The sequence below is a fragment of the Onychomys torridus genome, chromosome 3, assembly GCF_903995425.1.
Source record: "Onychomys torridus chromosome 3, mOncTor1.1, whole genome shotgun sequence".
Taxonomy (NCBI): Eukaryota; Metazoa; Chordata; class Mammalia; order Rodentia; family Cricetidae; genus Onychomys; species Onychomys torridus.
In genome coordinates this window covers 137,384,558-137,398,672 of record NC_050445.1, presented here as the reverse complement: position 1 = coordinate 137,398,672, position 14,115 = coordinate 137,384,558, and the positions used below count along the sequence as shown (strand labels likewise).

General features: G+C 45.2%; 1 protein-coding gene across 1 annotated transcript; it reads left to right on the top strand.

Annotated features, from left to right (window-relative positions):
* Nucleotides 1–386: 386 nt before the first annotated feature.
* Apobec1 (apolipoprotein B mRNA editing enzyme catalytic subunit 1) lies at nt 387–13,141 on the top strand. The gene is made up of 5 exons (XM_036182839.1): nt 387–402; nt 4,486–4,513; nt 9,673–10,070; nt 10,630–10,748; nt 12,736–13,141. Exons 1-5 carry the CDS (start codon nt 387–389, stop codon nt 12,862–12,864), a joined length of 690 nt encoding a protein of 229 aa, XP_036038732.1. The 3' UTR covers nt 12,865–13,141.
* The last annotated feature ends 974 nt before the right edge of the window (nt 13,142–14,115 follow it).

Below are 14,115 nucleotides of genomic sequence, written 5' to 3'. Positions count from 1 at the left end.
TAGGCGAAAAACCACCTCTGTACTGTCTTCTCTCCCAGTCTTCCTTGAACTTGAAGGAAGGAGGAAGGTTTGTAAATTTAGATGTCACCAGAAAACATCTGAAGTTTATTAAACATGTGAAGTTTCCTGTCACAAGTGTTCTGCTCAGCAGAATTGTTGGTTACCAAGTCTACGGGCTTCCTCCCCACAGAGAACGAAAATCCAGATTCAACTTCCTTCCTCATTTGCATAATACCCATATCAAGTAATACTCACGCTCAGGAATGAGTCACTCTGAACCTGCAGCTAGCTGTGGGCACACCCGAGGAAACGAAGTCCAGGCACACAGTTGGCAGAAGCCATCCTCACCACATAAGCCCCGGAGGAAGGAGTCCAGAGACAGCAAGATGAGCTCCGAGACAGGTGAAAAGGCATGCCAGGTCCTGGCAAGGCGGGCAGTCGATTTTTTCCTCTTTACTTTGCTTCTTTCTATCCAGATTTTTGTTAGGTTGCCCCAGGCTGGTCCCCAACTCCTGGCCTCATGTGATCTCCTGCTTCATTGAGTACCTGGGAATACAAATGCCCGCTGCCATGCTTAGCTTGGTCCACGGTCTTGAAGAGTGCAGTCAGTTGTATGTATAACCTATCTATGCTTGGGTCCCTGGGTGCTTTCCAACTTTCCTATTATGATGAATACATGAATAATGTTCTTAAGATGAATTACTATTGTGATGAAGTATTTATACCTCCTAATGATTTTGACAAGTAACACTAAATCAATGTTGATTTCATGGCAACAAAAAATTTAAGTTAGTTGAGTCTGCTGATAGAGGCTTATAATTCTAACTACTTGGGAGGCCGAGGCAGGAGAATTACTAGTTGAAGGCCTTTGTGCACTATCGGGCAAGTTCAAGGCCAAGTTGGCTGGTTTAATAAAAACCTGCGTTTTGAAAAGGTGGGAGAGCTGGAGGGCTGGCTCAGCAGTCAAGAATGCTTGCTGTTCTTGTTTGAGACACAGTACCCACACGAAGCTGCTCACAACTGCCTGGAACTCAAGCTCTGGTGCTCTCTTCTGGCCTCCACAGGCACCTGCTCGCTCGCTCTCTCCCTCTCTCTCTCTGTCTCTCTCTGTCTGTCTCTCTCTCTGTCTCTGTCTGTCTGTCTGTCTGTCTGTCTCTCTGTCTCTCTCTCTCTCTCACACACACACACACACACACACACACACACTTTAAAAAGCTTTGTTGCCGGGCGGTGGTGGCGCACACCTTTAATCCCAGCACTCGAGAGGCAGAGGCAGGTGGATCTCTGTGAGTTCGAGGCCAGCCTGGTCTACAGAGCGAGATCCAGGACAGGCACTAAAGCTACACAGAGAAACCATGTCTCGGAAAAAAGAAAAAAAAGAAAAAAAAAGTCATCTTTTGGGTTGGGGATTTAGCTCAGTGGTAGAGCGCTTCCCTAGCAAGCACTAGGCCCTGTTTCAATCCTCAGCTCAAAAAAAAAAAAAAAAAAAAAAAAGCTTTGTTTTAGCTAAGAAGAAAGAAAGAACGAGGAGGTAACTTGGGAGAGATCTTGCCTAGCATATGTGAGGCCCTGGGTTCAATACCTCAGTCCTGCCCACCCTTCCACCCAGAAAAAGGAAAACTAAAACTAACCCAGGTAAAACAGAAGCAGCAGCATATGGTCTGTGTGCTGGTTGACTAGAGGATGACTGATTGATGTTAATCAGGCGTGGTCATTCCTGCCTGTAATCTTAGTCTAGAGGCTGAAACAGGAGGATTACAAGGAATTTGAAGCTAGCCTGGGCAATATAATACGTTTCAGACCAGCCTAGGTTACAATACGAGATGCCCCCAAACAAACAAATGTAGCTCAGTTGGTATAGATTTGACTAGCATGCAGAAAACTCTGGGAGCCACCCCAGCACCACATACAACAGACAGACATGGTGGCTCATGCCTGTAATCTGAGCATTTGAGAGGTGGGATATGAAAAATTACAGGAGGGAGACACGCTTGGCTTTGAAAGGAAATGGTTTCAGATGAGGTGGGATTGGAGGCAACTCCTGAAATCGTTTTTTTTTTTTTTTTTTTTTAATTATTGTGTTTGGTAGAGATCAAATCTTCAGAGATTTAAAAAATTTTATTTATCTATTATTTATTGTTGGGACATGGCTCAACAATGTAGCCCAGGCCAACCTTGAACACACTAAGTAGCTGAGGGTGACCTTGAGAATTTCTGAAGCACAGAGATACGACTAAAATAGTGCTTTGGGTACATTTGTCTACTATTTTGTTGGTTTGGGGCTGGACATAGAAAATGGGGGTGGGGGAAATGAGGCTACTCGGCCTATTTGTTATAATAGACTCTCAAAAACCAACAGAACACAAGCCAGGGCAACAGTGAGCCAGGGTAATGTTGATTCAGGGCACTGGTGAGCCAGGGCAACAGTGAGCCAGGGTAATGTTGTTCCAGGGCACTGGTGAGCCAGGGCAGTGGTGAGCCATCTAGGAAGGAATGAACCCTTCCTTCTGTAGGCTATAGTCAGGGAGACAGTGGTCCTGATAATTACAAATCAGATACAAAAAGCTGTAAAAAAAAATTGTCAGAAGCAAAACACTGTACTGTAGATTTTTCTTTTGGGCCACCAGCCCATAAGAAAATGACCCAGAGACTTATTATTATTTATGAAAGCTCAGCATTAGCTTAGGCTTGTCTCTAACTAGCTCTTATAATATAAATTAACCCATATTTTTAAATCTATGTTCTTTTTGTTTTCGTTTTTTGTGTGGCCCAGTTACCTTTACTTTGTACTATACATCCTGCTTCCTCTGAGTCCTCTCTGTCCCCAGAAGTTCCACCGAACCTCTTTCTGCCTAGTCAATGGCTGTTCAGCTCTTTATTTTTATTTTATTTTATTTTATTTTCAAGACAGGGTTTTCTGTGTAGCTTTGCGTCTTTCCTGGATCTCACTCTGTAGACCAGGCTGGCCTCAAACTCTCAGAGATCGGCCTGCCTCTGCTTCCCGAGTGCTGGGATTAAAGGCACGCCCACCACTGCCTGGCTGTTCAGCTCTTTATTACACCAACCACAGTGACACATCTTCACACAGTGTAAAGGAATATTCCACAGCACCCTGCTCAACAGTTTACATATAGTGGAATCGAAGTTCTTCCAAGGACAGTTGTCTGTGGAAGATGTAATCATGACGGTGCTTCATAAACCCATTTCTGTCCTTAAAACCTTTGACTCTGGAAAAACTGGAGAATATACAGAGAGAGCACAGGATACAATTCACCAAGAAATGGCCACAAAGGAAGAATTGCAAATAATAACCCACTGACCAGCAGCACTGTAGGGGACACCCCACCTTAACTGCTTAATAACCCACTGACCAGCAGCACTGTGGGGACACCCCATCGTATGTAATCGAACTGGACATTCAAAACATCTGATGAGCACCGACAAAATGCAGGACCTTCCACATTGCTTTGTTTTAAAAGCAAAATTTTGAACCAAGTTTTATGGAATGCTGAAAAAGTTTTTAAAGTTACAAATTATTATTCACCATTTCTATTGTTACAGCTGTAAGAATTGAGAAGCAGCTTTCATGGACGTAGGGTCTCTCTGTGTTTATTAGAAACCCAAGTTTGAAACCAGACTCTATGAATCTTGAATAAAGTATGTTCAGTTTGTACATTACCCCAGAACAAACTTTTAAAAACAATAGAGGCTAGAATAGCATATCCTAGCAGCAGACATTAGTAAAGTTCATTCACTCATTCTTCAATACTTTGCATTGCTAGCTGCTATGTGATGGGCAGAACGACCGAGTTTGGAATAAGATAGGCATACTCTGTATCTCATAATTTCCAAATTGTACCTCTTGGATCCTTTGAGAAGTGGCTTTCCCATTAGACTGATTTTTTTCTTTCAAGTTGGATCTCCAAGTGCAGCCTAGGCAGACCTTGAACTCCATGTCCTCATGCCACAGCATCTAGTATGCGGGGATGGGAGGTGTGGGCCACGGTGCTGGCTTCTGTTTTCTGATATGATTTATAGATTTGGGTGTAGACTGAAGTTTCTCAGTTCTGCCTGGTCCTCCTGGGCAGCAGCCATTTTTATAGAACAATCACTCAGAGGATTAATATTAATTACAAACTCTTTTGTCTATGGCTCAGCCTTATTGCTAGCTAGCTCTTACATCTTAAATCAACCCATTTCTATTAATCTGTATTTTGCCACATGGCCCTGGCATTACTGGTCTGCTGGCATCTTCTTCCTTGGGTGGCTGGGTGGCATCTGCCTGACTCCACCTTTCTTCTCCCTGTCTCTCTCTTGGATTTCCTGCCTGGCTATAACCTGCCTTGCCATAGGCCAGAGCAGCTTCTTTATTAACCAATGGTAGCCACACATATTCACAGCGTACAGAAAGACATCCACAGCATTTGGGAGACTAGAACATGTGAACTGGGCTGTTATTTAACAAAGCCGTCTCTTGGTTTACAGGTCCTGCAGTTGTTGATCCTACTCTGAGGTAAGACAGGCGTAGCGCCTCCCAATTCAATCACGCAGAAATGGACATTTAAGAATTACAGGACTATAGTTTGTTTTTTAGTGTGCAAATTTGCTTGTCTTTATTAAATAGTTTTTTTTTTTTTTTAAAGAATCCAGATGGTGGTGGCACATGCCTTTAATTCCAGCTCTCGGGAGGCAGAGCCAGGAAGAGCAAGATCCAGGACAGGAACCAAAACATGGAGAAACCCTGTTTCAAAAACCAAAAAAAAAAGGGGGGGGGGACCTCAGCCATTTGTGAAGGGAACAGACAATACTTGTACTTACTGTAAAGAGAAAAACTAGAGGACTTGGGGGGAAATTAGTTTATTTACTGATTTTCTTTTTACCTACTTTTTTTTTTTCAGAGCTGAGGATCGAACCCAGGGCCTTGTGCTTGCTAGGCAAGCGCTCTACCACTGAGCTAAATCCCCAAACCCCTTTTACATACTTTAAAATTAATTAATTTTTTAAATAAGGTTTCTCTGTGTAGTCCTGGCTTTCCTGGACTCACTCTATAGACCAAGTTGGCCTTGAACTCAAAGACCTCTGTCTGCTTCTGCCCCCTGAGTGTTGGAATTAAAGGCCTATGCTACCCTCCCCCACTCCTTTAAAAGCAATGTTTTCTATATTAACGTCATTCCGGATATCTGGCTTTCACTGGTCATGCTTGGGTGTGCTGAAGGGGAAGTCTCATGCTCTAATCAGAGGGATTTTTAGTGATGCCTCTGAGCACACACTGAGGAGTCAGCCCACCTCCCATCCCCTCCCATCCCCTTCCCTGTGGGGGGCAGTGTCTTTAGGGAATGAGACAAGTCATTGTGCCTCTGTCATGTGGAAAATCATGTTCCCTGGTGATACACAGAGGTTAACATGAGCCTGCTTCAACCATTTGTCTTTTCCTTATTTATTTAATCAGCCATTGTGTGTTTTAAGAGTCTGTTTTTCTTCTTCCTCTTTGAGAAAAAGGAAAGCTCCTAACAGTTTAGCCAGCTACATCATTACCATTAAATTTATTTTGTGTTGCAACTTAGAAACCGCCTGCATTGTGGCCCACTTAATAAAACACTGTGAAAAGAAGTTTAAAAAGCTGGGCTAGGAGCATCTTCCTTGCTTTAGGATTCCCTGTCACCTTCGCATGAGATGCTCACTCTAGTGTGAGTGAATGCCCAAGTGCTGATGTTTTACTAACCACTGTGTACCGGTCCCTAGGATCCATCCATGTTCTGCCCACTCTCTGGAAGAGTTATTGCCTATCTGTTGTCATCCATCCATCCATCCATCCATCCATCCATCCATCCATCCATCCATCCACCCATCCACCATCCATCCATCCATCCACCCATCCACCCATCCACCCATCCACCCATCCATCCATCCACCCACCCACCCACCCATCCATCCATCCATCCATCCATCCATCCATCCATCCACCCACCCATCCATCCATCCACCCACCCATCCATCCACCCACCCATCCATCCATCCATCCATCCATCCATCCATCCATCCATCCATCCATCATCTGCTATCTTCATCAAGCTGCCAAGAAGCCAGAGTTAAATCCAAAGGCTTAAGTCCGTGGTGAAGCACTGTTTCCTCAAAATATTTCTCAAGAAGCTCACTATCTACCACAAGGATGTGATTTTGCCTTTTCCTGGTCCCCACAGGCCCCAGGGGGCTTTCACTCCTGAAGAGTCCTTTTCTTGGATGTGCAGTTCTTAAGGGAACGTGAGTCTCTGTGTCGGTCTCTGGCATGGCCTGTTAGTCCTGAGAGGTCAGGGCTAACTAAGGGTTAAGTCCTGATACCTGTTTTTCCAGTCATCTGCTGCTTGTTTAGGCTCCTTCTGAAAATGATCCATCAGTTTGTTGGTCTCTGAAAAACTGCCTTTCTATAGATCGCTTAGAAATGATTTCAGCAGACTTTATTTACTAAGTTTTATTTTATGTGTTTGAATGTTCTGCTCGCATATACATGTATGTCTGTGCATACACCATATGAATGCCAGATGCTGGTTGAGGCTAGAAGAGGGTATGTGATCCCAGGGATCTGGAGTTACAGATGGTTGTGAGCCTCTATGTGGGAGCCAAACCCAGGTCCTCTGCAAGAGCAGCCAGTACTTTTAAACATGGAGCCATCTCTCCAGTTCCCGGACTTCTGTTGCTGTTGTTAACTGACTTGTTTTCATTTTGCTGACACATCCTTGGGGATCTGAAGTTCTGTTCTCAGAGTTCCCACACCGACTGGTGCAGACAGCAGTGGAGGGGTCGGGAAACCACAGTTTGCGTTTTGTTAACATCCTTCATCTTAATCTCTGTCATAGCCACGAGGTTTCTGAGGTTCCTCCCAGCCCCGAGGTCCCATGTTCCTATGGTCCGGGCCAGCCCCATGGTCCCTCAGTCGCTTATAAAATAATCATTCAGTGACTAAATATTATTTACAGACTGTATGAGCTATGGCAGGCCTCTTGCTAGCTAGCTCTTATATCTAAAATAAACCCATTTCTATTAATCTATGTTTTGCATATGTTCAGTGGCTTTATCTGCTGGCATGTTGCTCTTTGGGCGACAGGCTGGCTCTCTTCAGATTCTGCCTCTCTTTTCTTGTCTCTCTCCTTGGATTTCCCGCCTGCCTCTAAGCTGCCTTGCTGTAGGTCAAAGCAGCTTATTTATTAGCTAATGGGAACAACATATATTTACAGTGTATGGAAAGACATCCTCCAGCACTCTATGATTACTGTGATTGGGTAGAACTCCTATATCTTTTGTTTCTGTTTAAATTACTGGTACAGTAACAGGCCCCAGACTTTAGCACAACTGACGCCATGATGGAAGTACCATTCAAGCTTTGGAACCCAGCATGCAGACAGCACCACCTGCAAAATTTTATGAGAGCTTAAAAGAAAAACCTCAGGACAGACGAGCTGTGAATCTCAGCAGATGCCCAGAAGGGAAGACAGAGGAGAGAAAGAAAACTTTGGTGATTTAAGTCAGCCTGGAGGTCAGCCACACGGTGGACAAGCAGCCACATGTTGTAGAGGGGAGTTGTAGAGAAAGAGCCGAGCCTACTGTGTTAGGAAAGGCCTGCTTAGGCTCTGACCAGCAGCATCCAGAAGAAAAAGGCAGATGGGGAGAAAAACAGTTTTTCCGAGTAAGGATTAAATACATTTACAATAATTTCTTTTCTTTTCTTTTTGTTTTTGTTTTTGGTTTTTTGAGACAGGACTTCTCTGTGTAGCTTTGCGCCTTTCCTGGAACTCGCTCTGTAGACCAGGCTGGCCTCGAACTCACAGAGATCCACCTGGATCTGCTTCCCAAGTGCTGGGATTACAGGCGCCACCACTGCCCGGCTCATTTACAATCATTTCATTAGTACTGTTAACAAAATGCAGTGGGGCTGGAGACGTGGCTCAGTGGTTAAGGGCACTTCCAGAGGTCCTGAGTTCAATTCCCAGCAACCACATGGTGGCTCACAACCATCTGTAATGAGATCTGGTGCCCTCTTCTGGCCACCAGGCAAACATGCAGACAGAACATTGTATACATAATAAATAAATTAATCTTTTTTTTTTTAAAGGGGGGTTTGGGGATTTAGCTCAGTGGTAGAGCATTTGACTAGCAAGCACAAGACCCTGGCGATCCTCAGCTCTAAATAATTAAATAAATAAATTAATAAAATGCAATGACCAGGGAGCCTTCGAAACCAAGGCCATAAACTGCTGCCCCTGCCCCTCCCTTGGTTAGAAATGGGTTCCTTCCCTACTTACCTACTCGTTAATAGCCACCTCTAAAGCTGTGCCTTTGGGGGAAGACAGTCATTTCCACGTTCCCATTTTAGAATTTCCCGGAGCTCTTTTAATCCCTTTAATTCAAATGCCCAAAGCCTTGTCACTTGCAAACCCCAGCTCCATAGGGCTCCCTGTTTAGTTTTAGATAATGCTTGAAGATTTTACCAAAATGCCACAGCCCTACGTGGTAAATGTCCTATTGGCCACGCTCTCACCCTTCCCCGGCCAGCTCCCAGCCCAACCAGTCAAGAAGATCTATTCAGCGGTGAGTGAAATACACACATGCCATGGTGTGCTCTCCCTTCTTAAAAATTACACTTACTGGTTGGGGATTTAGCTCAGTGGTAGAGCGCTTGCCTAGCAAGTGTAAGGCCCTGGGTTCGATCCTCAGCTTAAAAAAAAAAAATTGCACTTACTTATTTAGTGTGTGTGTGTGTGTGTGTGTGTGTGTGTGTGTGTGTGTGTGTGTTTGGGGGAGCGTTGTGCATGCTTTGACACAGGTGTGGAGGTCAGAGGACAACTCTTGGGAGTCTCTTCTCTCCTCCTACCGTGTAGATCCTGGAGATTGGACTCAGATCCTCAGGCTTGGTGGCCAGTGCCTTTACCCACTGAGTCATCTTCCTGGCCCCTGTTTTTGTTTTTGAGATAGAGTCTTGCTGTGTAACCCAGGCTGTTCTCAAACTCGCCATCCTCCTGTCTCTGCCGCCTTAGTGCTGAGAGTCTATGTGTCACCATACCTGGCAATCTGAAAGCTAAACTTTTAAGAAACGGTAGAGAGGTATGTCAGTTGGTGGGGTACTTGCCTACATGCATGAAGCCCTGGGTTCCCACACACCAGTGATCCTGTTCTTTGGGCAGAGTCAGGGATATCAAATGTTCAAGGTCTGGCTGGGAAGATGGCTCATTGGATACAATGCTTACTGTACAAGCACAAGCATCCCATTTTGGATTGCCAGCGCCCTAAAAGTCAGGCCTGGTGGCGTGTTTATATAACCTGCGCACTGTAGAGGCAGAGACAAGTGGATCCAGGAGGCTTACTGGTCAGTGAGCTCTAGGTTCATCGGAAGACTCTGTTAGGAAAAATAAGGCAGAGGATGGTAGAGGAAGATGTCCAACATTGACCTCTGACCTTTACATGCGTACTTATGAGCAAGTGCATGTGGACGTATACATGCAAATACACATACACACCACACACAATAAATAAATAAAATATAAATAGAGGTCAAGGCCATCTTCAGCTCCATATCTAATTCCCAATCAGCCTGGAATACGTAGGAGCTGGTTAAAAAAAAAAAAAAAAGCGTGAGGAAAAAGGTTTCTTAGACTGCATGGGAGTCTTTTTATGTTTCAGGAGAAGAATTGAACCGCAGGACTTTGAAGTCTTCTTCGACCCGAGGGAACTTCGCAAAGAGACCTGTCTGCTCTATGAGATCAGCTGGGGCGGAAGGAACAGTGTCTGGCGGCACACCAGCCAAAACACCAACAAACACGTTGAAATCAATTTCATGGAAAAAATGACTTCAGAAAGATACTTTTCTCCATCCACCAGGTGCTCCATCACCTGGTTCTTGTCCTGGAGTCCCTGTGGGGGATGCTCCAAGGCCATTATAGAATTTTTGAGCCGACACCCCAACGTGACTCTGTTTATTTACGTAGCCCGGCTTTATCACCACACGGATGAGCGAAACCGGCAGGGGCTCAGGGACCTCAAGAGCAGAGGTGTGACTATCCAGATCATGACCGAGCCAGGTAAGAACCGAGTGTTCGTGAGAGAGTGGTGATGGTGAGGGCAGACACCAGCTGTTGGTGATGCTGGGATGAAATCCCAGAGGTGAAAGATCAACAGAAAGCAAGGGGCAGGGGAACCAGGTCTCACCTTCACAGCAAGGGATTGATGAGCAGTAGTAACTGGTTCCTCTACTCCCGGCACCTCTGCCTCCCAGCCACCTTAGGTGAACTTTTTAGGGAGCGTGACCACCGCAAGCAGCAAATCAGCAGAGTCTTTACATAGAGCGCATGCTCTGTGGTTGTTGCTGCTGGAACTTGAAGCCGAAGCCTTGGGCGTGCTAAGCATACATGAGAGGCAAGCGTGACACTACTGAGCTACATCCCTGCTCGTTAGTGTTTATTTCGACAGGGTCCTACTCTGGACTTGTCACATAGCTCAGGCTAGCCTTGACTTTGCAGTTTTCCTGCTTCAGCCTTCTGAACGGATAGCTTGGATTGAAGGCATGAACCACTGTGCCCAGGTAGTTTTAAATAATTTACCATGGTATTTGTGAAATGAACCAAATTGTGTGTTTCTTAGAGTACTGTTACTGTTGGAGGAATTTTGTCAACTACCCACCTTCAAATGAAGTTTATTGGCCAAGGTACCCAAATCTGTGGATGAAGTTGTATATACTGGAACTCTACTGCATCCTTCTAGTAAGTGACTCTGACTTTTTGTTTGTTTCTGTTTTGAGACGGGGTCTTCTATAAGCAGTCCTTGAACTTGCTATGTAGTGGAAGATGACCTTGAATTCCTGATCCTCTTAACCCCACTTTCTGAGCACTGGGATTATAGTCTCATGACACTATGTCTGGCTCCCTAGTAAGTTCCTCCTCTTCCTCTTTACATGTGTCTCTGTGTGTCTTTATGAATGGCTGCTACAAGTGTGCAGGTTTCTGCAGAGGACCCCCGGAGCTGGAGTCAGAGGTGGTTGTGAGCCACCTGACGGGGTGCCGGGACTGAACTCTGGGTCCTCTACAAGTGCAGTCTGACCTGTATCAGTTACTTTGCTGTGGTAAACATCGTGACCAAGAGCTGCGGACAGAAGCAAGGGTTTACCTTGGCTTACAGATCCTGAGGTAGAGTCTGTATGTAACATTGGGGAGGCATGGTATCGGGTACAGAAAGCTGAGAGATTAGATCTCAGCCCATGTAGGAGCCAGGAGAGAGCTAACTGGAACTGGGGTGGGGGATGACTATAAACTCAAATTTGCTCCAGTGATATATGTCCTGAAACAAGGCTTCATGGCCTCACCTTCCCAAACCATGCCACCGCCAGACCCCCTGTGGATATGTCATTCAAACCACCACAGTGTCCTCAACCACTGGACTATCTCTGCAGACCCTCTCGTAAGCGGTTTGCCTGCCTGCCTGCCTTCTGTCCTTCCTTCCCGCCTTTTTTTTTTTTTTTTTTGAGACAAGGTCTCACTATATTTATATATATGTATATATATAACTCACAGAGATCTGTCTGCTTCTCCTCCCAAACGCTGAGACTAGGGTGTGCACCACTTCCCACATTTTTTCTGGTGTGTTTATTTAAGGGGTGGGGTGGGGGCAGAGCAGAGCTGTGACAAGCTCTCCCTAGCAGCGCTGACACAGACCAGGCCTTAGTTTCAGTTTCGGTTTACTGGAACAGGGCTGGAGCTGAGCAAGCAGTTTTCAGGAAAACCACAACCCCAGGGGCAGCCAATCAGCAAACATCCCTCAGCCTTCTGCTTCTCAGCAGGTGCCCCTCTGCCTTCGGCTGGCTCAGCAGACTCCCACCAGACTTCTGCTAGGTAAAGATAGCTTTCCCTACCCTGCCACTGGAAAGTCCAGAACCACGTTAGAGCCTCTGACCAATAAGACCCCAAACTAATCTTTCCTCCACGTATCAGCCCCAGACTAACCCCTCCTCCCTGGAAGCCCCTTAACCTGCTTAAAAGGAGTTTACATCCTGCTCCGGGGTCACCATTTGCCACCCCAACATGATGGCAGTTTTTTAATAGCCACTTTTGCTGATTGCATATGTGACTGATGGTCTTCTTTGGGCCTTCTCTCAGACCCTAACACAGGCAAAAGTTTTGCTGCAAAAAGAAGTATCCTTTTTTTGTGTTTCTCTTCTGAGGATTTTCCCAAATACTCACATCACTTTTTTTTTTTTTGCATTTATAATTAAATTTGGTTATTTAACTAGTTAACTCATCTTAAAATGAGAAACAAGATAATCTGAAGCCAGGCATGGTGACACACGCTTGAAGTCCTAGCACTCAGGAGGCGGAGTCAAGAGGATCCTGAGTCCAAGGCCAGCCTGGGATATAAATCTAGTCTGTGGCTCCAAAATCCTCACCACCGCCGCCAAAACCAGCCTCCTTCAGTGGGAAGCAAGGAGGGCGAGGAAGTGGGTCAGTCGGTGTAAGGTGTGTCTGGGACACACAGTGATTCCGTTTTATTCTCATCTTGGTCACACCCCTCAGTGTTCCAGGCGGTCTTGTTTCCCACAGGGGCGGAGGCCAGTCACACTGTGGAAGAAAATGTGCCTCATTTGGATTCTTGGTCCAGATGGTAGCTCAACTGAATCCCAATAAACATTTTTAAATGTCCACAGTAATAATAGTGTTAATTGTTACCAAGGATAAAATGTAATCTTCTTTGTTTCAGGGACTTCCACCCTGTTTAAAGATTCTAAGAGGACACCGACACCAGCTTACGTTTTTCACACTTACTCTCCAAGGTTGCCATTACCAGAGAATTCCACCCTACATCCTGTGGGCCTCAGGATTGATATGACTTCTGGGAGTTGGAGATGAATAAAACGACTCCTTGTATGTGTACTGTTTTGACAGCAAGCCATGATGACCCAATAAAAAGAGACTATCATGAAGAATGTAGAGATTGAGCTGAGGCTGGCACTCCTGGGTAGAGTACTAGTTATATGTGTGAGGCCCTGGGTTCAATGCCCAGAACTTCCAGGAAAACAGAGAGAATCTAGAATGGAGCCAGGTATGGTTAATTACAAGATTACGCTCCTGTAATCCAAGCACCACTGAGGTAGGGGCACCAGCTCTCTGTGAGTTCAAGACCAGCCTGGTCTACATAGTAAGACCCAGGCCAGCCTCAGATTACACAGTGAGACCTTGTCTAAAAAACAAAACCCCAAAATCCAGAATCTAGGAATTGAAGATTCGGGCAAGGTGGTGCATTCTATAATTGCAGTGATTGAGTGGTAGAGGCAGGAGAATGACAAGTTGAAAGTCGTCTTGAGCTACACAGTAAATGTGAAGCCAGCTTCAACAGATATGAAATTCAGTGTGCTAAGTCCTTCGAGTTATGCCAACCTCAACAGATACAAAATTCTGTGTGCTAAGTCCTTCGAGTTACGCCAGCAGCCACCACCTCACCAACGTGTATGACAGAGCCACTCAGACCAGCTCATTCATTTGCCTGCTTGCCCCTCCAAAGACTGTCATGGCATACAACAGCCCCTGGGCACTGGAAGAGGCTGGACCGTACTAAATTTTTAATTTACATTTTGAAAATTGTATTTATTTATTATTGTTGTGTGTGTGGAGGGGGTTGTGTGTGCATACCATGCCACCCCTGTAGAGGTCACAGAGCAACTTTTAGGGTTCTCTCTCTCTTTCTACTATTCATTCTGGGGGGAATGAATGAAGATTGTCAATTCAAAAAGGTGATTTGTTATTATTATTTTTTTACCCCTGAGCTGTCTCCACAGTCCTATATCTATACATTTAAAAAAAAACTGCAGTGAAAGACACCATTTATCAAGTGTTGTTGTGTTTGTTTGGCTTCCAGGACCCACTGGAGTTTGTGAGAAAAACGAGGAACGGATGTTAGTCCACAGGGGGATCAGCGGTTCCCACCTCATTAGAGCCAAACAGCATTTTCTTGCTTTGTTTTGTTTCTATTTCGAGACAGGGTCTCAAAAAGCTTCCAATTCACTATGTAGTCGTGGATGACCTAGAACTCCTGAGCCTCAACATTTTTGTCTTTTATTCATCCACCTGTCCATCGGGGTCC